Source organism: Bufo gargarizans, chromosome 10 (genome assembly GCF_014858855.1).
Source record: "Bufo gargarizans isolate SCDJY-AF-19 chromosome 10, ASM1485885v1, whole genome shotgun sequence".
Lineage (NCBI taxonomy): Eukaryota > Metazoa > Chordata > Amphibia > Anura > Bufonidae > Bufo > Bufo gargarizans.
In genome coordinates this window covers 51,398,510-51,422,684 of record NC_058089.1, presented here as the reverse complement: position 1 = coordinate 51,422,684, position 24,175 = coordinate 51,398,510, and the positions used below count along the sequence as shown (strand labels likewise).

Here is a 24,175-nt window from a genome sequence, read left to right as displayed (position 1 = left end):
ACAACTCACAGAATCCTCCTTTCATTTCTAGGGGAGTTACAAGAATAGCTGAGTAAGTGTGCATGCTGGGAGTTGTAGTTTCACAGCAGCTGGAGTGCTGAAGGTTGCTGATCCCTGCACTAGACTATGGACTGACTGCAGTGTTTATACCAGACTAAATCTGTGTATGTACTATGGGTTGCATGCATGTATGTGTGTATATATGACTGTATACGTAGGTGTAAGTATGCATGCATGTAGAGGTGCGTGCACATGTGTGGTATGTATATACATGTATGTAGAGGTGTGTGCACATGTGTTGTATGTATATACATGCATGTAGAGGTGTGTGCACGTGTGTTGTATGTATATACATGTATGTAGAGGTGTGTGCACGTGTGTTGTATGTATATACATGTATGTAGAGGTGTGTGCACGTGTGTTGTATGTATATACATGTATGTAGAGGTGTGTGCACGTGTGTTGTATGTATATACATGTATGTAGAGGTGTGTGCACACGTGTTGTATGTATATACATGTATGTAGAGGTGTGTGCACGTGTGTTGTATGCATATACATGTATGTAGAGGTGTGTGCACGTGTGTTGTATGCATATACATGTATGTAGAGGTGTGTGCACGTGTGTTGTATGTATATACATGTATGTAGAGGTGTGTGCACGTGTGTTGTATGTATATACATGTATGTAGAGGTGTGTGCACGTGTGTTGTATGTATATACATGTATGTAGAGGTGTGTGCACGTGTGTTGTATGTATATACATGTATGTAGAGGTGTGTGCACGTGTGTTGTATGTATATTTTGTGTGGTACATGTATGTGCGGTGTGGCTCTCGCACATGCCGGGGGTGACGTCCCTCCAGATGTGGCGGCTCTCCTCCTGGCGGGGCTGCTGGCTGCTGTGAGGCCTGCACTAGGCCGCTGCTACCAGAAGGGGGAGAGGGAGGAGGCGCCATGCCCGGTGCATCCTGGGAAATAAACTAACATGGGGAGCAGCTCCGGGCTCACCATGCACTTCAATCCCACGGAGTGAGAGCCTGACGTGACCCCCCCGCCGCCGCCATAACACGGCCCACTGCGTCACCGCCTCCCGGGGACGATGTGAGGGGGCTGGAAGCGAAGAACCGCAGCCTCTCCCGATGATGGACAGGAACTACCCGACTCCCACCTTTACCGACCCTCTGGCCCCAGCCTCCCCTGCCGCCTGGGCCTACGAGCGGAGCGCGGCCGGGATTAAGCCCAGGTAAGAACGGCGCCTGGGACGGTGAGATGGCGTAGGAAAGTCCGGGGATGCGAGGCCTAGTCCTTCAGGCCGGGATCTCCTCCAGCCGACGATCGGAGGGAGGGGCTCCCGCACTGTACCAGGGGAGGACTTTCACCACAGCCCGGGGATCCACCCCAGCAGCAGGCCTGACACCCGATCCGGGCGTGCAGAGAGGCTGTGACCCGAGAATGGCACATGTCCTCCCAGCCCTGCTGCTGTCATCCCCTCCCTGCAACCTGTGGCTTCCCAGCTGTTTGAAAACTACAACTCCCAGTGTGCCCTAGCAGCCCGTGACACTCTGGGCCGGCTGGGGTTTGTAGTTGCAGAGTTGTTAACCCTTTGTCTGCCCCCTTGTTCTCCACATGATGTGCCCTAGACCTGTATAGGAGCAGCAGTGTGCCCGGTGACAGCTGGCGCAGCGGGCACAACGCCGGGCATTACAGGGCTGGAAGCCTTCCTTCATTTCATTTGCTCTCTTCTCGCTAAAAAATTGTGTGAAAATGTTATTTACGTGTCGTTCTAAGTTTACTTCATGAGGGAGGACATCTCGCGACTTTATAATATTGCTAGAAAGCGGGACCAGAAATAATATATCGGCACAGGCGTATGTACGTTACTACATTCCTGTAAAACTTCAGGGCGACATGACAGATGCCCTCGGCTCTGTGGTTCCTTGTGCCATCTTGCATAGCGCCGGCATCAGTGGCGGGTGCATTGGTTGAAGTCGTCTTGTCCTAGAAAGCGGCAGAAACCGCGCTGAATTTCATTTGTTCTCCAAGGATGGTCCGTATTTCTGCCAGTGGAGATGGAAACAGAATGACAGTGCTGAGATGTGACGTTCCTCTTCTCCCTAGCCCCTGCAAGGTCAGACCCCGATGACAACTTCTCCTTCGTAGCCCCAGAATATCCTAAGGTCAGACCCTGATGACAACTTCTCCTTCGTAGCCCCAGAATATACTAAGGTCAGACCCCGATGACAACTTCTCCTTCCTAGCCCCAGAATATCCTAAGGTCAGACCCCGATGACAACTTCTCCTTCCTAGCACCAAAATATCCTAAGGTCAGACCCTGATGACAACATCTCCTTCCTAGCACCAAAATATACTAAGGTCAGACCCTGATGACAACTTCTCCTTCCTAGCACCAGCATGTCCTAAAGGGAACCTGTCATGTGTTTATCACCCCATGAACAAACTAGCCCTTATTATAATTACTAATTTCAATAGTATGTTCCTCCCCCTTTTTTTTAGGGTCCATTCACACGTCCGTTTTTTCTTTCCTGATCTGTTCCGTTTTTTGCGGAACAGATCAGGACCAGATCTGGACCCATTCATTTTCAATGGCTCCTGGAAAAAATCGGACAGCACAATGTGTGCTGTCCGTTTCCGTTGTTCCGTTCCGCATGTCCGTTTAAATATAAAACATGTCCTATTCTTGTCCGCAAAATTTGGATCCTGGTACAATACAAAGTCAATGGATCCGTATGTCATCCGTTTTATGCGGAATCCGTTCCTGGAAACGCATAACAAATTTTTTTTTAAATTTTTTTTTTTAATTTTTTTTTCAAAGAAATCCAAACAACTTTATTTGATTATTGAACTTTATACATGTTTCCGTTTTTTGCGGATCCGCAAAAAACGGATGACATACGGAAACATTTTCAGGAACAACGGATCCGCAAAAAACTGACCGAAAATCGCGATATAGGAAAATACTGACGTGTGAATGTAGCCTTAACCTTAGTAACATAGTACCTTTGCATTCCCTGTTATTCATTTTCCCGCAAATTATTAAAGTGAATGATGTAATAAACCACGCCCCTTTTATCATCTACAGCTCTTTTTTTTTTTTTTATTTTTTTTTTATTATTCTTCTGGCCACGAAATTCTCGTCTCAAATCTCGCGCGTGCGCACTGTCTGATCAGTGTAATGTTCTAAATGCAAAACCAAATAAAGTGTGGGGCAGCAGAGAGAGTCTGTGTGACCAGTGAGGCTAGCTGCTGCCCGTCCAACGCACAGTACAAGTCGAGCCGGAGAACGCTTCCCGAGATGTACACTCTGCCCGCCAAATAACTCCTGCTTGTACTGGTCCACTGGAAGTGAGGATGAGCCGACGCATGCCCAGTTTACTTTCAGCTATGAATGTGCGTCATTACACTGATCAGAAAGCGCGCATGCGCAGGGTTTTGAGCTTCTGAACAAGTGAATAGGGGAGTGGCTACAGCGCTGAATAGAAAAAACGCTGGACTCGTATCAGCTCATTAGCATGCGGCGCGCGGCATCTTTGTGTGTATATTAGGAGGCTAACCATCTGTCACACCAGTTAGGGTACTTTCATACTAGTGTTTTTGTTTTCCGGCATCGAGTTCCGTCCATACCGGAAAATAACTGATCAGTTTTTTTCCTGATGCATTATGAATGGAGAGCAATCCGTTCAGGATGCATCAGTTCTTACGTTTTTTTGTACGGAGAAAATACAGCAGCGTGCTGCAGTTTTCTCTCCGGCTAAAAATACTGAACACTTCCCGGAATGCCGGCATTCATTTCCATTGAAGTGCATTAATGCCGGATTCGGCCCCGAGTGTTCCGGCAAAGCGGATCTGTCACTATGCATGCTTAGACCAAAAAAAAGTGAGAAAAAAAAATGCTGGTGACACCGGAGAGACGGCATTTCAATGCATTTGTCATATGGATCAGGATCCTGATCTGACTGACGGATCCGGCAGGGAGTTGTTAGTTTTTTTAATTGGTATTTTTGTTTCTCAGTTAAAAAATCTGTTTGTATCCTGCAGTGTAAGTGCAATAATTGTAAAAAATTTGTCCAGTATTGTCACGGGCGACCTCCATTATCCTCTATAGGCCGTGTTGGATCTCCTCATACTTCCTGGGCTGGACATGACCACGCTATATGAGTGTACCATGACGGCTGGCAGAAGTTCACTGCCGCCTATGAGCGACACGATGGCAATAAGTGTCTGTGCATTAAGGAGCTCCCGTCATGTTGCATAGGTCTCTGCTCACCAAAAGTGTCTGGCTGCTATGTATCGGACCAAAAACATGTTACATACAGTACAGACCAAAAGTTTGGACACACCTTCTCATTCAAAGAGTTTTCTTTATTTTCATGACTATGAAAATTGTAGATTCACACTGAAGGCATCAAAACTATGAATTAACACATGTGGAATTATATACATAACAAAAAAGTCTGAAACAACTGAAAATATGTCATATTCTAGGTTCTTCAAAGTAGCCACCTTTTGCTTTGATTACTGCTTTGCACACTCTTGGCATTCTCTTGATGAGCTTCAAGAGGTAGTCACCTGAAATGGTTTTCACTTCACAGGTGTGCCCTGTCAGGTTTAATAAGTGGGATTTCTTGCCTTATAAATGGGGTTGGGACCATCAGTTGCGTTGTGGAGAAGTCAGGTGGATACACAGCTGATAGTCCTACTGAATAGACTGTTAGAATTTGTATTATGGCAAGAAAAAAGCAGCTAAGTGAAGAAAAACGAGTGGCCATCATTACTTTAAGAAATGAAGGTCAGTCAGTCCGAAAAATTGGGAAAACTTTGAAAGTGTCCCCAAGTGCAGTCACAAAAACCATCAAGCGCTACAAAGAAACTGGCTCACATGCGGACCGCCCCAGGAATGGAAGACCAAGAGTCACCTCTGCTGCGGAGGATAAGTTCATCCGAGTCACCAGCCTCAGAAATCGCAGGTTAACAGCAGCTCAGATTAGAGACCAGGTCAATGCCACACAGAGTTCTAGCAGCAGACACATCTCTAGAACAACTGCTAAGAGGACACTGTGTGAATCAGGCCTTCATGGTAGAATATCTGCTAGGAAACCACTGCTAAGGACAGACAACAAGCAGAAGAGACTTGTTTGGGCTAAAGAACACAAGGAATGGACATTAGACCAGTGGAAATCTGTGCTTTGGTCTGATGAGTCCAATTTTGAGATCTTTGGTTCCAACCACCGTGTCTTTGTGCGACGCAGAAAAGGTGAACGGATGGACTCTACATGCCTGGTTCCCACCGTGAAGCATGGAGGAGGAGGTGTGATGGTGTGGGGGTGCTTTGCTGGTGACACTGTTGGGGATTTATTCAAAATTGAAGGCATACTGAACCAGCATGGCTACCACAGCATCTTGCAGCGGCATGCTATTCCATCCGGTTTGCGTTTAGTTGGACCATCATTTATTTTTCAACAGGACAATGACCCCAAACACACCTCCAGGCTGTGTAAGGGCTATTTGACCATGAAGGAGAGTGATGGGGTGCTGCGCCAGATGACCTGGCCTCCACAGTCACCGGACCTGAACCCAATCGAGATGGGATGGTTTGGGGTGAGCTGGACCGCAGAGTGAAGGCAAAAGGGCTAACAAGTGCTAAGCATCTCTGGGAACTCCTTCAAAACTGTTGGAAGACCATTTCAGGTGACTACCTCTTGAAGCTCATCAAGAGAATGCCAAGAGTGTGCAAAGCAGTAATCAAAGCAAAAGGTGGCTACTTTGAAGAACCTAGAATATGACATATTTTGAGTTGTTTCACACTTTGTTGTTATGTATATAATTCCACATGTGTTAATTCATAGTTTTGATGCCTTCAGTGTGAATCTACAATTTTCATAGTCATGAAAATAAAGAAAACTCTTTGAATGAGAAGGTGTGTCCCAACTTTTGGTCTGTACTGTATGTGCGCCTCAGCGGTGAGCTTGGTCGTGTGCTTTCTGCACGGGGTCACCTCTGAGGACCCTGCTTGGTCTTCAGTAGTCATGTGCATGTAGATGGCAAGTCACAAGATGCATGCATCTGATCACGTGCTCACCCTCATCAATGGCCATGTTCCTGGCGCACTACAGTCAGTAAGAGACGGCACTGAAAGAAGGGCGCAGGGCTTCACATGTGAGGATGTTGGGGCAGATTCCCTCACAACGTCACCTTGCTGTTTGCAGCATTTTTGGAAAAATTATGTTATGGTGGCCGACCTCTTTGAAGACTATGGGCTAAAAAAAAAATGTAATAGGTTTTTATTAACAATTTGGCTCCAGGACATGGCAGCGGCAGAACGCGGTGTGTGATAAATCCATCAGCCCCTCTGACCTCTGCTGATGTCACTCCTGTAGTGTGGCTAAGGGGGTTTCACTTTTTTAATTTTTTTCCAAAATTGCTATTATTATTTTTTAACTCAGTTTTTTATTTATTTTTTTGGGAGCAAAAACAGCTGCGGTCACAGATGTTAGGAAATTCTAAAACGTCCCACAAACACGGGGTCATTTAGTATCCAGAAATATGACTATGTATTAGGCGTATTTCTAGCGCAGATTGCGACGCAAGGGTTATTTGCACCTCAGTCTGCAACTTTTCCACCGCTCACACCAGGTCTAAAAAACGTGGGCGTGGCAGGGAAGGGGACAGGCAGGCGCGTCTCATTCATCCTTTTCTAAGCCTGTTTTAGGCATAGAAAATGGTCTAAATGTAAGGCATCAAGGAAGCCTTCTTACATTTAGACTGGCTCTGGATGCGCCAAAGTTATGGTGAGGCCGGCGCCTCTTCATAACTCTAACTCCGGCAGACCACCACCAGCGCAGGGGTTAAGACCGGAGTCTGAAACGCTGGTCTTAGTAAATGACCCCCACAGTGTTTATCGTATAGTTTTTCTGGCATTTTGTGGCCCCTTTTTAAATATTTTAAAATTTGCAGCATGCTCTGAGTGTACCATTTTTTTTTTTTTCTGACATTTTTCCGTAGGCTTTTCTATAAGGGGGGGGGATAAAGACTAAAGCCCCTTTTCACACGGGCGAGTTTTCCGCTCGGGTGCAATGCGTGAGGTGAACGCATTGCACCCGCACTGAATCCGGACCTATTCATTTCTATGGGGCTGTGCACATGAGCGTCGATTTTTTTATTTATTTTTTTCTTTTTTTTTATTTTGGGGTTTTTTCACGCATCACTTGTGCGTTGCGTGAAAATCGCAGCATGCTCTATATTGTGATGGACCATGTGATGAGCGCAGTGACGTCATCAAAGGTACTTTTCCTCCCAAGTCATCAAAGAAGAAGAAAGACGCTATTATTTTCCCTTATAACGATGTTATAAGGGAAAATAATAATGATCGGGTCTCCATCCCGATCATCTCCTAGCAACTATGCGTCAAAATCGCACCGCATCCGCACTTGCAGGGCTCCAGATGGCGACCAAAATGGTCGCCAATGCGACTTAGAATTGTGAAATGGCGACAAGACTTTGTAGTCTTGTCGCCATTTGCGCCTAGACCCTCCGCTGCTCTGCCGCTTTAAGAAGATCGGCATTTCATCCAGCAGGCAGAAGGCAATCCAATAACAGAGCTCCGCACAGTGGATAGAGCTCTGTTAGAGAGGAGGCTGCTGATTGGTCTTAGTATTCCCGGGCTGCCCTGCCATTGGCTGCTCCTCTCACCCCGCCCCCATTCTCCTGTGCTGAACACAGCACTGACAGCAGACGCTTGATCTCAGTCAGAGTAATGAAGAAGACAGGGAGCCACGCCATGCGGACTGCTCCATAGAACGGAGGTTAGCTTGAGAAGGAATAATTAACAATCCACAAAGAGACAGTCACTCACCCCTGCGCTGATAAAGGCTAATCCTTGTCTTTACAACCCTGATAACACTCAGGGGGCCGCTGCTGGTGCTCCGTGTGAGCTCCCTGCCTGGGCTCACAAACATTCTTAATAAGGGAATAAAAGGGTTAATAGGAGCCCGCACTGGTCAAGACACTAAAAAGCCAGTGAACCATATCTCTTTCAATAGTCGTGCTTAGTAGGAGGGGAGGTTATCTCCTAAGCACGGACTTTTGAAAGAGATATGGTTCACTGGCTTTTTAGTGTCTTGACCAGTGCGGCTCCTATTAACCCTTTACATACTTAACATTAGCAAGTGGCGAGATGACTGCTGATCACCCCCCCACTTGCTAATGGCTGCCGCTGCCCAGTATCCCCCCCCCCCCCCCAACTTTCTCTGCGCATCTCCAATTTTATGCTGAAGTGTTGGGGGGGGGGGGGAAAGACACCTTTTCTTGTGTGAGCCTGATAAGTGCAATTGTGACCAGATCCATCAGTTGCCGCACGTGTGGCGGTATTGAGGGAGCACTCCGCCATTTGTACAGCCTACAATGTACTCCAGAGCTGCACTCACTATTCTGCTGGTGCAGTCACTGTGTACATACATTACTTATCCTGTACTGATCCTGAGTTACATCCACCCCAGCTGCAGATTGCATCGCTACGCTCCTTACTCTTTGCAGTCTCCGGTCTGACACAGTCCCGCCAAGTGCCAGAGTCTGCTAAAAACAACTCAGCGCTCCAGATGGCGACTAAAATGGTCGCCAATGCGCCTTAAAATTTGCAGATGGCGACAAGACTTTTTAGCCTTGTCGCCATTTGCGACCAGGCTGCCGCGCTGTAGCTGGATATTGTGGCGGGGCACAGGCATAAGTGACGCACTGTCATCTCAGACTCCTAGAGAAACAGACAGGAATGGAGCGGAGCTGAAGTAAGTGTCCATGGTGCTGTAACAGGAAGAGGCAGAGCCCACAGTCATGACAACTTAGCGGCGGCCTCGCTTTTTGGCAGTGTCGGGAGCAGCTTTCAGCCGGGGTGTGTGAGGTAGGCGCTCTTAGCGGGAAACTCTGTTGTTCTCGGGGCTGCTGTGTGAGTGGCACTGGTGTTCGGGGAGCAGGGCAGAGCCAAAATGAGCGCAGCCGATCGGGAGATCATCCGTATCGCTAAGAAGATGGAGCGGATGGTGCAGAAGAAAAACACGGTCAGTGGTGCCTTCTGTGCCCGGCGGGTGAGGGGGAGCTGCCTGCTGTGGGCTCACTGAGGACGACTTACCTGCGGCCAGCGGGAGTCACCTGAGGACAAAGCAGGCTGACTGCAGGAGCTCTGCTCTGGGCCCTCAGGTCCTTCTCGGGTGGTATCAGAAGTGCCCCCTGATGCAGCAGAATACAGGCTGCTGTGAATGGAGGGCTGTATCTGAGGCATCAGGGTGACCAGCCTCACATAGGGTACTTTCACATTAGCGTTTTTCTTTTCCGGCATAGAGTTCCGTCACAGGGGCTCTATACCGGAAAAGAACTGATCAGGCATATCCCCATGCATTCTGAATGGAGAGTAATCCGTTCAGGATGCATCAGGATGTCTTCAGTTCAGTCATTTTGACTGATCAGGCAAAAGATAAAACCGTAGCATGCTACGGTTTTATCTCCGGCCAAAAAAACTGAAGACTTGGCATTTTTTCCCATAGGAATGTATTAGTGCCGGATCCGGCATTCAAAATACCGGAATGCCGGATCTGTCCTTCCGGCATGCGCAGACCGGTAAAAATACAAGACCGATCCGTCTGTCCGCATGACATGCGGAGAGACGGACCCATCCTTGCAATGCATTTGTGATCCGGATCCGTCTCACAAATGCTTTCAGTCAGCGGCGGATCCGGCGGGCAGTTCCGACGACCGAACTGCCTGCCGGATCACACTGCCGCAAGTGTGAAAGTAGCCGAATACTCTAATTATTCCCTTTCTGATCAGGTTCTGACGTTAGGGATCTGTTCATGTTCATCGGTCTGTCGGGATCTCCAGTATCTGTTATACCGTAATTACATGTATTTTAAATTTGGCGACTAAAAATGTAATTTGGCTCCTAAATTTTTCAGGTTAGGAGCCAATGGCTCCTTGATATTTTTTTTAGTCTGGAGCCCTGACTTGCTTTGGGGCCATTCATTTCTGTGGGGCCCTTTGTTATGTGAAAAACGCAGAATATAGAACATGCTGCGATTTTTCACTCAACGCGCAAGTGATGCGTCTGCACAGCCCCATTGAGGTGAATGGGTCTGGATTCAGTGCGGGTGCAATGCGTTCCACTCATGCATTGCACCCGCGCGGGAAAACTTGCCCGCGTGAAAGGGGCCTAAACTTCTAAAGAAAACACTCTCTCATTTCATGGCGTTATTAACTAGAGAAAAATGCCCAAAAAACGTAGAGTGAAGTGAAAGCACCCTAGGGCTGGGTTCACACATGACTGATTAGCTGCGGATTTGCTGTAGCAGATTTTTCGTGCAGCGTTCTACAGCACCAGCAAAGTAAATGGCTTTTTAGCAATTCTCATTCACGCATGTCCGAAAAGAATACCCAGCAGAAACCCGTGGTACGGATTTGAAGGGTAGGGTTCACACAAGGGATTTTGTGACAAAATCCGTAGCGGATCCCATAGCAGAAAGCACTGTATCTTCTGCTGTGGGTTTTCGTTTTGTATGGCGCAGACCCGTTTTTGCTTTAGTCCATCCACCACAGCTTTGTGAGGATTCTGCGCAGTAACCGCACCAAGACAGGACCTGAAAAACCGTGCAGCAAAAATCCTTGGCCGCATGAACTGCAGAAAACAGGAGGTGCTCTGTGCAATTTTCGGCACCAAATCTGCACTCAAACCCGCTCCCAAAAATCTCCATCTCCATACCCTAAATGTTGTCATCGCCGAACTGCAAAAAAAAAAAAAAGCAGAGCCACTACTGATACATCCTTGGGCCGGAGTGCTGCTGGACCCAGATCCATTATGTTTCTTCTGAACCAAGCTTTGATCTCACCCATAGAACCCCCTTCATCATCCAAGATTTCTTCCGCAGAACAGCGGGGGGTCCTGGGCTTGCACTTGATGCCCACTTAGGTTCTCTCTATAAGAAATGCGAATCTCGAGGGGTCAAACGCTACGTAACCCTCTGCTCGCAGCAGCACCGCCATGTTCATGTCCTGCTTGATTTTCTGTTTCCTTTTGGTTTGGGCTTTTCTTGGTATTTTGTGCCTTTTTAGCAGGACGCAGCTTTCATTTTCTCCCCGTAGTGAGTAGACGTACGGCACCGCATGACGTTTCCATCGTTCTCCACGAAGTGCGACAGGCTGGCTGGGATACAACTTTCTGCGGGCATGGCAGGGTCTAGTGACTGGCAAAGCGGCCGTCTGGTCTTGGGGGTGGGCTGGTTTTCCATGTACCCTGGGTGAGCACATTGCAGAGGTTGTAGTTACATGCTGGAGCCTAAAGAGGGCGATCCCCTCTCCCCAATGTTACACAAGAGGGCAATAAATGGCATATAATGGTGCAGGTGATCGATGCCAATTTTTGCCCAGACACGACATCATCCAATTGGCTTATCCCAGCTATGGCATTGCAGTTGACCGGAGGCTCACCGCAGCGGACCACGTGCTTTAGATCTGGTTATGCCATGCTCTTCACTTTGGGTGCACTGTGGGATGCAATATTGATGCATGCGAACTTTACATGCCAGTGGATGACTTGTATCACTGGACGTCCTGGACCTAGCTATGGTCGCCTGGTCTTTGCAGGGAACGCCGTCTCCAACCGGTTGCTTTTCAGCTAATGCGCTCACTGCTCTGTGGCGCTTGTGACGGTTTTCACCATAACGGCAGTAGTGGCATCTACTGGATTCCTGCACAATTCCTGAGCTTGGTTTGTCAACCATTATCCTGGTTCATGTGACCATGTGGGCTTTGTTGGATCTGATCTGCAGTTGAGACATTTTGTACAGGGGTACAAGTGTCCAAAATGTACAATGGTATCTGGAGTGTTAAAGGGGTTCCTCGGGAATACACAATTTCTAACGTCTGCCCCCCCCCCCGTCACCCCGATCCTCCTCAGCCAACCACTGAAGTGTTCACAAGAGACACGTGACAGCTGAAGCCAGCATTTGGCTGAAGAAGTTTGGGTGACTATGCCCATAGCAGGGAGGAAGAAAACAAACCTGGCACCACAAGGTGGAGACGCAGGAGCCAGCGTGGAGGACCGGAGCGACATGGGGCAGGTGAGTATAATGCTTTTAGTAGGGGAGGCAGGCTGCTGGCAGAAATTGTGAATTCCCGGAGAACCACTTTAAAGGGGTTGGTCAAGAGTGGCCCCACTGTACTGGGCCATTAAAGGGAAGATGACTTGCCCGCTTTTCGGTGCTGGCTTCCCGCTCCTTTCCCTCCAGGCCTACGATGCTTCGCTGGCCTCATTCGATGTACACATCCGGTTGACATCACCGCGGCCAGTGATTGCAGACCGGATCCCCTTGTGTCATGTGACCATTTGTCATGACGTAAGGGGAGCCAGTCACTGCCGTGGTTAGGTGGGGCAATGTCAAATCGGATGTTTACAGTGAGGGAGCATCACAGGCCCGGAGGAGGAGCGGGGCGGGTAAGGGGAGGGGGGGGGGGGGGGGTTTGCAAAAAAAAAAACATTTTTGCACAACTCCTCCTTTTTAAGTTTTAAAACTTCCAACCCCTTCATACACATGTAGGATCATGTTGTCCGAGCATGCATGTTTTCTAAATGGGGAGGGGAGTAAAGCGCTGCCAGGCACCTTATCTCCGTGAGAGCAAAAGGATCAGACCTGTTGAAATCCACCTAATTGATCCTTATCCCTCTTCCCCCAAAGGCCCAGACAGCTGACATGTTTGGCAGACATTAGTCTTCCGGTATGTATGTAGCCGGCTGTGCCATGCAGCATGGCGGCACTATTGCTTTGTTATGACCCTTTTCTAACATTGCGGATCATAGGAGGAAATAAAGAAATGAGGAAATCGGGAACCAGAGCACAAGATATTATTCTTTCTTTCTTTCTTTTTTTCTGTGCTAAAAATAGTAGGGATTTTGGCAGGGCTTCTCCGCGGTTCAGTAGTTCAGGTTCACTCCCCAGGAGTTCATAAAGACAGATCTGTTCCTTCCGGCACGCGGCGTTAACATCGATCCCGTAAAAGAAGAAAGTGACTAAGATGCCCCGGAGTCGGGTCCACGTGTCTTCAGGAGGCTGCGAGAACAATGCCCCTACATAGGGAGGGTTCGCCTGGTGCACGGCGTAGGGAGCTGCGGCTCTTGACTTTCTGAGCCTCCATAGAAATCAATCCGTCTTAAGACGCCATTAAATTATTATTCTTTTTTTTTTTTATTGAAAAACATAAGGTATGTGATGAAATATGAGGGATCTCTGTACATTGCAGATACCACATAGCTTATTGGTTATTTGCACATTAGACCTGCAGGCTGGTTTATCCTTACATTTCTGATGTATATAATGCTAGAGGTGCAGTATAGACTGACACTAACACTGTCTAGGAATCTTCCTAATGGGCTGTTCATGTGGTGGCTTTTGCAGACAAAGCTGGTGCAGATACCACATCAAAAAAACGTGGACTCTGTCTCCCATTAAAACTTCGGCTTCCCATTAAAAACAATGGAGCTGGGTTTTGCGGCTGCCTGGTGGCTTTTTGGGGTGATATCCTCACCAAATTCTACCTGCAAAAGACGCTTTGTGAACAGCCCCATGCAGAGTCTTTGGAAAGCGGGGTGACTCTCTGGTTAGGATCCGTCGCCCAGCACTACCTGCTGCTGTTTTGCCCGACCTTTTACCAAGTGGTCTGCAACCTGGTGTGAAACTACAACTCCCAGCATGCTATTTCCTATTCACATAGAATAAATCATTTATTTATTTATTTTTTCACGCTCTGCGGCGCCACCTCTGATAAAGCCCCATGTGACCATGCCCTGTGATTATTTTGTATCCTGGAGATGCTTCGTCAGCAGCAGCATTTGTATTCATGGATGAGATCCTGTTCAGTTGTCACCGGGCAGAGCTGATGTCTGGATTGGTTATTTTCCTCAATTTGTCCTTGTGTTTTACGTGTTTGCGTCAGTCGGTGTATTGCTGGGCTTTACGTGATGGATTATTCTGGTTCCGCCAGCCATTTATGTCTTTTGCAGGCAGCAGGTTGTGCAGAAGGACCGTGCAGGGGTTACGTGACTTCTTGAATAAGATGTAGATTTTGTTTTTTGCTCTATGCTGATTACAAAACTCGCATTAGATCCCAGGACCAATCCAGGACTTTACAGCAGCCCCCTGATGACAGATATTGGGTTGGGGCTGACATCTTCTAGATCATCATGTCTGACTCTTCTTTTCTTTGAAGATCAGCCATGCTAAAAAGATGATGATGAGCCTTGACCCATCGCGGGTGAGCCTTGACCCATCGCGGGTGAGCCTTGACCCATCGCGGGTGAGCCTTGACCCATCGCGGGTGAGCCTTGACCCATCGCGGGTGAGCCTTGACCCATCGATTTTATATTCACATCTTAGAACCATGGAATATGATGGCCCCCATACATAAGTCGACTGGACTAACAGATTTTTGGTAGGACCACCGACTGTTTTAGGTGTATGGGAGCCTCCGACTCTGGTAAGAGGGATCTGGCATGTTGAGAGTTTGTGACCGATCCTTTTGTTATAGGCCGGCACCAAAAGTGATTGGCAGTACCTTACTCTCCTCATAGAAACCGTATGCATGCTCGGCCAAGTGTGCACATCTATAGGGGCATTGACCAACAGCTATTGATAGTGTGTGGGCACCTCATGCTCTGTTCATGCCACATCAGCAATGCATCGGGAGTAATTCCTAGACGTATGCCTCCAACATAAGCCATTGTGTAACCATATAGTTTGTCGCCAGTTGCTCGGGCTACATGGCGACTTTCAGTAAAATTGCATAAATACAATGATTTCCTATAAGGAAATAATTCAGAAGCGCCCATGGGACCCTTGCCCTTGGGGTCTCAGTGTTATAGTCCCCAGTGTGGCCTACCAGTGTAGGTGGTGAATGTTATTAGCCCTTTTAAAGGGCATCTGTCAGCAGATCTGTGCCTACGACACTGGCTGACCTGTTACATGTGCGCTTGGCAGCTGAAGACGTCTGTGTTGGTCCCATGTTCACATGTGCCCGCACTGCTGAGAAAAATTGTGTTAATATATGGAAATGAGCCTCTAGGAGCAACGGGGGCGTTACTGTTACACCTAGACACTCTGCTCTCTCTGCAACTGCTGCACCCTCTGCACTTTAACAGGGCCAGAGGTCACACTAAGTTTTTTGCAGAAGAGTTAAAATACTCCTCTGACCATTTTTGAGGAGTATTATTACCCGAGGAAGAGTCCAAAAGTTACGGTAGTACAAATACATAATATGTAGGCCTGCACTTGTTCAAATCTGCGTTGGAGCCTCTGTTGCAGATTCTGTCGAAAGACCAAACAAAAAAGCCTTAGGCTACTTTTCACCCTGGCGTTTCTGGGTCCGCCTGTTCAGCCCCAATGCATTCTGAATGGATCCGTTCAGAATGCATCAATTTGGCTGCGTTTGGTCTCTTTTTTTTTTTTTTTTTTTTTTTTTTTTTTTTAGGGCACTTTCACACTTGCGGCAGGACGGATCTGACAGGCTGTTCACCCTGTCGGATCTGACTTTTAGTCCGGGGGGCCTCTCGCCGTGCACTGCCGTGCTGCGCCGGAGCTCCGCACCTATCCCCATTATAGTCAATGGGGATGGAGCGGCGGCACGGCGAAATAGCAGAAGGACTGATCCGACAGAGTGAACAGCCTGTCGGATCCGTCCTGCCGCAAGTGTAAAAGTAGCCTTAGACTGTCACTAAAACGCAGCTTGCAGAGTTTTGGTGACCGTCTGACTTTGCGGAGCCAAACGGATCCGTCTAGACTGAGTGTGAAAGTAGCCTAATATGCAGCACTTTTTTGTCCGGTAAAAAGACAGATCCTGAACAGAAACTGAACGGACCCATCATAGTCAGAGTCTGTTCAGCTTCTTTCCTGTGGGGTGACAGGAGGAGGGGGGAGCAGGGTCACTAGTGGGGTGACAGGAGGAGGAGGGGGGAGCAGGGTCACTAGTGGGGTGACAGGAGGAGGGGGAGCAGGTAGTGGGGTGACAGGAGGAGGGGGAGCAGGGTCACTAGTGGGGTGACAGGAGGAGGAGGAGGGGAGCAGGGTCACTAGTGGGGTGACAGGAGGAGGAGGAGGGGGGAGCAGGGTCACTAGTGGGGTGACAGGAGGAGGAGGAGGGGGGAGCAGGGTCACTAGTGGGGTGACAGGAGGAGGAGGAGGGGGGAGCAGGGTCACTAGTGGGGTGACAGGAGGAGGAGGGGGGAGCAGGGTCACTAGTGGGGTGACAGGAGGAGGAGGGGGGAGCAGGGTCACTAGTGGGGTGACAGGAGGAGGAGGGGGGAGCAGGGTCACTAGTGGGGTGACAGGAGGAGGAGGGGGGAGCAGGGTCACTAGTGGGGTGACAGGAGGAGGAGGGGGGAGCAGGGTCACTAGTGGGGTGACAGGAGGCGGAGGGGGGAGCAGGGTCACTAGTGGGGTGACAGTGAGGAGGAGGGGGAGCAGGGTCACTAGGTGGGTGGACCAGGAGGAGAGGAGGGGGGCAGGGTCACTAGTGGGTGACAGGAGGAGGAGGTGGGGGAGCAGGGTCACTATTGGGGGACAGGAGGAGGAGGGCGGAGCAGGGTCACTAGTGGGGCGACAGGAGGCGGAGGGGGGGCAGGGTCGACTAGTGGGTGTGACAGGGGAGGAGGGGGGAGAGGGTGACTAGTGGGTGACAGGAGGCGGAGGGGGTGAAGCAGGGTCACTAGTGGGGTGACAGGAGGAGGAGGAGGAGGGGGGAGCAGGGTCACTAGTGGGGTGACAGGAAGGATGGTAGGGGGAGCAAGGGTCATATTTAGTTTCTGCACACCTAGAGACTACGCTTCTATGGCGCTTGTACAGGCGTTATTGCGACCTCTGGTGATGACTTTTTCACTGCCTGGTCCTGTCAATCCAAAGCGCAGAGGACGCAGCAGTTGCAGAGAGAGCAGAACCTCTAGGTGTAACGACAACGCCCCCGTTGCTCCTAGAGGCTAATTTGCATGTATTAAAACTTCACCCCCCCCCCCCAGCAATGCGGACACATATGAACATGGGACCAACACAGCTGCCTTCAGCTGCCAGGCGCACATGTAACAGGTCAGCCAGTGTCATAGGGACAAATCTGCTGACAGATGCCCTTTAAAGGGGTTTTGCCATCACATACAATGGGGGAATATCGCTAGGATATGCCCCCAATGTCTGATAGGTGCGGGTCCCATTCCCACCTCTGGGACCTGCACCTACAAACGAGAACAGAGCAGAGAAATTAATGGAGGGCGCAGTGCTCATGCACAGCCGCTTTCCATTCATTTCAATGGGGCCGCCGAAAATAGCCAAGCACTGGCTCGGCTATTTCCGTCTGCCCCATACAAATGAATGGGAGCAGGGGCCGCACGTGCACGGTGCGCTCCCATTCGTCTGTATGGGAGCAGCGCTTGGTGGTGGAGCCACAGCTCTCCCGGCTCCGTTCTCCTTGGGACCCGCACCTATCAGACAATGGGGGCATAGCTTAGCAATATGGCCCCTTTTGTATGTGATGGGAATGCCCCTTTAAGAGCTTGCTGTCTTAGTGACCGCATCGGATGCATACGGAGCCATATGCCCAGTGTTCTGCATCGTGTCATATGTCTTGAGGAGCCTTCCAGGGATTGAGACGCTTGGTGCCTTGTGCTTCTTGGAATAGGCTATTTTGTACATGCTCCTTGCAATTTCGGATGGGAGGTAGGACTTATTGTTATATCATTTACTTTCTGCAGCCAGCGTGCCCCTCATTATTACTTCTCGGAAGAGACCAGACTAGAACGGAGTCGTTTAGAAGCAGAACAGGTTCTCTAATGGCTGATAAAGATCTTCCTGTCGGTTTTCTGCTGCATACAATGCAATGTATTTATGTCCCTCCATTAAATGGAGCTGCGCTTCTCGCTCCCCCCGCCTTCCATTTCTGTAAAATTGGTTAATGACTGACGGCAATAGCAATCTGTGAAGCTGTAATAAATCCCGAGCAGCTTCTTAAGGTAATGCAGGAAGTACGTTGCATTAAAAAAAGGGAGTTCGATGCATAAAGAGGTTGTCCTGGATTAGAAAAGCATGGCTGCCTTCTTCCAAAAAACAGCACCACCCCGTCCACGGGTCGTGTGTGGTATTGCAGCTCAGCTGCATTGGAGTCAATGAGACAGAGCTGCAACCTGTGTACAGGCGTGGTGCTGAGACAGCCATGTTTTTCTAATCCTGGACTACCCCTTTAAATCACCGATCCTTCATTAGTATGACATGCATGTTACGTGGTGTACTTTGTGTTGGTGTTCAGGTTGCCTTGTAGCCTATTGACTACCAGCCAGCTCCACGTGTACAGAAGTGCTATGTAGCAGACTGCCTCTGGGGTCTTGTGTGGCACGGGGTGATAGACTTGGAGGATAGGTCATCAATAGTACAGTGGTGGGGGTCTGACACCCGGGACCCCCCCCCCCCCATCAGCTGTATGAAGAGACGACATGCCGTCTCCCGTCTCTCTTCCTGTTCACCGCTGCTGTCTATGGCAAAGACTATAGACGGCAGCAGCGGACATGGAGAGAAGGGAGACGGTACGTGCGCACTTTGCGTGCCGTCTCTTCATACAGCTGATTGGCAGAAGTCCTGGGTGTCGGACCCCCGCAAATCTGATATTGATGATCTATGCTGAGGATAGGTCATCAATGGTAAAAGCCCGGGCAACCCCTTTTAATTAAAGGGCTTCTTTGGGGGTGGGGGTTCTGTATTAAATCAGTAGTGAACAAACCGAATCCGCCACTGACACTATTGTAAGTCAATGGGCGCCGGATCCTTGTTTGTTTATTTTTTTTTTTTCCTGTCCATTGACTTGCATTGTTTTTAGTGCCAGATCCGGCTTGTTCAGTTTCGCAAACTGTGCACAAAACTGCAGTTTGCAGCGGTTTTGTGTCCGGTCACAGAACGCAATAGAACAGAATACATTCTGGTGCACTCCGTTCCGGTTTGTTCAGTTTTGTCCCCATTGACGGTGAATAGGGACAAAACTCGCACAGAGTTCCACCTCCTCTTCAAACGTCTGACCGGCGGGGGTTCCTGGTTTGGGTCCCCCGCCAATCTGATGCTGATGGCCTATCCTGGGGATAGGTCGTCAATATATAGTTCCTGCACAACCCCATTGAGAAGCACAAGGTCCATGTGGCACAATCGCAGTCGCTGCTCCGGCATTGGCAGTCACAAGATGTCCAGCACGGTGGGTGGGGGGTTATAATGAGTTCGTTATAATGAACACATTGATTTGCTCATAACTAGTTATAAACATACAAAACAATAACTAAATAATGGGAAATCCAAAGTGATAGCGGAATGCACTCCATCCATAAAGGGGGCTGCCAGAAGTACGACGTGTCCGTATGAATGATGCCGCAGCACGAGTCCCGCGCCTATCTCTGCACTTGGCAGCTTCTTCAGGGATCTACAGAGGCGGAGTGCGGTCATATCTTCCATATACGGGAATACCCGGGGTGCCTGGAATTTTAGTGTATTTCAGATTAATCCCCTGAGTTTTGTGTTACAGGCAGGACATGATCACTTTCCCTCTCTGTTCTTTACACATTCCCAAACATTTTGGCGTTAGATGGTGATCGATGGACATGTTTGTACCTTGAGTCTTTACTATATATAGAAGATCTCTGAGCCGGAGTGAGGCTGCCGGAGATATGAATGCAGATAACGCCGAGATTCGGGGAGAAAATGTGCGGAACGTTGTAAAAAGATGTACATATCGCAACGCCGCCTTCATTTCATCCCATCTCGTAGTGAAATAAAGTAGAAGAAATCTAGAAAGTATTCTTACTCTTCTGTATGTGTCTTGAGGCTGTCCAGGCATGCTGGGAATTGTAGTTTTGCAACAGCTGGAGGGCCGCAGGTTGGGCATCCCTGTTGTAGGGCGTCCCCACAGTTGCAGCAGTAGGTTATGTGGTCAGCTTTCTGTTCTCGAGGTTTTCTCTGTGCCAGGAGTCAGTCTGTTGAATTGCATAAAGCCTTGGCACCTCTCGCATGTTACCAGATAAATGCACGAAAAGGCCCACATACAAAACTTTAGGGGGGTTGTCTTATCAGAGACGACCCCTTTCAGAGTGCAGGCTGATCGCTGCTGGTCCTGCCCGCTGATCTTCCCAGCAGCGACTGCCAGAATCCTACCAAAATGCCTTAAAAATATTGTATTCCCGTCCATCTCTGTAGGACTGCCGGAGACAGCGGAGTGCAGCACTGGACGATCTCTGGCAGATCCCATAGAGATAAATGTTGCCTGCCAGTCTATTTATTTCTAAGCCCCTGCCAGGTGCAGGGCCTTCATTTTCGTGATCGGTGCGGTTTCCGGCGGTAAAACCGTACCCCACCCGACTCCCACCACCACACACACAAGGTCTAATAGTTGTACCCTATCCTGTGTGCGATTACTCCTTTAAAAGGGTTGTCTGGATTTAAGCCACTAAATCTGATGAAATAAAAAAGGTCCTATACCCGCCAGTTAATCCCCGCCATTTCCAGCACCGCTACTTTGCTCTTCCCCTCCAGGATATGGTTATAGTGACATACCATATATCCCACGTCACTGCTGCAGCCAATCGCAGGCTTCAGAGGTATATGGCATGAGACCAAAGAGGCCAGTGGTTGGCTGCAGCGGTCACAGGGGGTATACTGCTATGTCTCCTGTGCAGCCATGTAAACATACTCCAGAGCACTGGAAAAGGCAGGAGTATAAGTGTGTTTTGGGGGTTTTTTTTATATAGAAATCTCATTTAGTGGCTTATGTCCCCTTCTTTTGAAAATTATTTTGTACAACCCCTTTAAATAAAAACTATCCATGAGATGTGATACAAATGTGTGATTTATCACGTAGCCACCTCCACCACAGACCACACACACACTTTCCTTCGAGCGCGTTTCTGACGGATCATCAGCCTGGGTTTCCTTTGTATAAATTTCGCCGTGTAGCGCTTAAGTTTTACACATCGTATAAAAGCCTTTTGTACAAACATATCATTTCGCCAGAGCCGTAACGTAATGGTGGCCAGCGTTCCCCCATGTATGTATACATATATAATCTCTCCAGGACTGTGATATAACGGCGCCCCCTGCTCTCCGGGGCAGTTTATGGGGCTGAGCAGTAAATATTTTAGACCTTTTAATCTCTTTTGATGAACGTCCTGTGTTTCTGAATCCTTCGTGCCCCGGCTTTGATTGTCACGTTTTTTTGAGGCCACAAAATGATGTAAACGTCTCTGCAGAAGAAAACTGTTTGTATGGTCCCATAGGACGGATTTACTTTAAAGGGGATGTCCGGTTTCAGGAGGACGAGACGGGATCCAACTGCAATGGTAGTGATCGTTACTTACCTGCCGGATCTCACAGCACAGAGGCCAGTGATTGGCTTCTGTGGTCACATGTCAATGTGACGTCACCACTGAACCCTACCAGGAGAACTGGATCAGCCGCGTGGGATCTGCCAGGTAAGTAACAATCACTTCTTAATTGCAGGTGGACACTCGGTATTAGGTTTCCATGAGTAAGATCTGTTGATCGAAACTTCTTGGCAGCGACATATGATGCCGCTGGAGTAAATGTTAATCATTTGGAATAAAGAAGTGATGGCTGTATTTCCGAGTACTGGACAACTTTTTGCACATTGTCAGGTTTCCTCCTGAGACTGGCAACCCCTTTTAAGGGGGTTTTCTTGGATTTTCATAGATCCTCAGAATAGGTCATCAATACGAGATTGATTGGCAGGGGGTCCGACTCCTGGCAGCTCCTGCCAATCAGCTGTACGAAGAGGCCAAGGCGAACTGTTGAGTGCTTAGCCCTTATCCTAGGCCATGGGACCTCACGTTTATTAGTCACGTGGCCCAGGTGCAACTCAGTCGCATTCAAGTGAATGGAGCTGAGCTGTGATGAGGCATCGGCGCTCACCGGGGCTCCAGTAAGCACCGCATCTTCCTCAGACAGCTGATCGGTTGCGGTGCAGGGAGTCAGGCCCCCGCTGATCTCATATTGATGACCGATCCTGAGGATAGATAATCAATAAGGCTTAATGTGGAACGGAATTGTGGACCCATTCATTTCTATGGGGCTGCACGATGTGCGGCCCGGATCCGGAAGTGCGGACCCGCACTTCCGGGTCCGCAATTCCGATCCCGAAAAAAAAATAGAACATGTCCTATTCTTGTCCGCAATAGCGGACAAGAATAGGCATATTCTATTAGTGCCGGCGATGTGCGGTCCGCAAAATGCGAAATGCATATTGCTGGTTTCCGTGTTTTGCGGGTCCGCAAAACGCACTCGGTTGTGTGAATGGACCCTTAGAAAGTCCAGAACCTTACAGATAGCATTAGACCGACAGTTCTACCGACATCTCTCTCCTGATTCCTGGAGCATGCACGTAGACAACACGCAGGACGAGAAAGGTGGGTAGAGTGACGTTGCCTCTTATGAATACAGGGAATACAATGCAAACGTTAATAGTTAAAATGTACCCCAAAGGTCCCCAAACCACAAGTTGACTATAGGGCGTCCAGCTGCTGTGACCACCACTCGCCCTATCTGCAGTTGCCTGTGATGAGACTTTGCAGCCAGTGCAGGGGAAGTGAAGCATTTTATGGCGGCCATTAACTATAATGGTCTTTCCACATTGTCATCCAGAAAGCAGGACTGTCTTTGCAGCAGTTGTCTGATAGGAAGCCCCCGTTTCCATTTCACGACCACGACAGCACGATTCCAGTTGTATGCCGTCATGGTGGATTCATAGAAAACAGAATTACCGGTTAGACTAATTCAGATTTTTACTCTAGTAGACCGCCATTGTATCCATATATTCCGGAGATCTGGATGTCTTTTACTTGATGGATCAGGTGCCCTGTGCCCCCTGGCACCATTCAGCTCTCTGTTCTGACATTACACAATTTTCACATTGTGAAGTGGATAGTGAAATGTGCCGACGCGCTTATTTCTCCGCACCCCAGATGTTCCTCATGGAGAAGGCTCCTTCTGTCCAGCTGAGCCGGCCACCGCTGGGACTTTCTCCATCTATCGTAGGCAGAATAGACGGACTGGAAGCAGGTGAGGCTCGGCACTTGGCATCGCTGCCTCAGTAAGCAAGTCGAGAAATATAGAGGATTTTTTTTTAATTTTTTTTTTTACAGTTTTTCTACTGTAAAAGTTTTTTATATGCCTTCTGCTCGTGTGCAACTAGTAATGAGGGTGCTAGAGATGCATCTGCTAATGAAGCAAGAATACCCATTGCGTATGATGGGATCTGTAGCCTGTGATCTAGTTTCCTTAGTCTGTAGGTTAGATCCATTGTCTGTATTCAGCTCAGGCTGCTGCTCTGTTATTTTGTGCTTTACACTGCAGCTCTGCTTGTTCAGTTTTGCTGCTGTGTATACAGTCAGTCCTTCCTCAATTGAATGAATGTCAGAATTGTATGGAGTCTGGCAGAACAAAAAATGTATGTATGCCTCCGTCAGAGGCATGTGGGGGTATTAGTGGAGCCTCAGAAATATATGGGTGCCCCACACCCCACCTATGCCTTGAAGGTTGTAAGCAACTGTAATACAGCCGTGTGCATGAGGTTTAAAGATAACGGACAGCTGATAGTTATCGCCCTCGAGCATGTGTATGTACTGATAGAGATGGGGAGATTTGAAATTCAACATGCCCAATCCTTAAAAAGGATAGGTCATCAGTCTCTCATCAGTGGGGTCCAACACCGGGGACCCCCACCGATCAGCTGTTTGAGAAGGCACCTACGCTCCTGTGGTCTTCTCTCAGCTCACCAAGCACAGCGCCGTCCACTGTATAGCGGCTATGCTTGGTATCGCGCTTAGCCCCATTCACTTCTGTGGAGCTGAGCTGCACCTAGACCATGTGACCGATGAAGGTGACGTCACTGGCCTTAGGGAAAGCAGCAAGAGGGCCACGGCGCTACTGCGAGCGCTGGTGCCTGCTCAAAGAATCGCTCGGCAGGGGTCCCTGGTGTCCCAGCATCTATCCAGTATCAAAATCTCAGAAAACCCCTTTAAAGGGAACCTGTCATGTGGATATTTGATTATAATCTAAATAATTCTATACAATCATTAACTACTAAAAAAGTACCTTAGATGTA

General features: G+C 48.7%; 1 protein-coding gene across 1 annotated transcript in view; it reads left to right on the top strand.

The window, feature by feature from the left end:
- Window positions 1-916: 916 nt before the first annotated feature.
- The window catches only part of QSER1 (glutamine and serine rich 1), a 67,517-nt gene continuing 44,258 nt past the window's right edge, over window positions 917-24,175 (top strand). Inside the window, exon 1 of the mRNA XM_044269930.1 lies at window positions 917-1,244. Coding sequence (XP_044125865.1) covers window positions 1,141-1,244 — 104 coding nt within the window. The 5' untranslated portion in view covers window positions 917-1,140. The remainder of the gene's footprint in view (window positions 1,245-24,175) is intronic.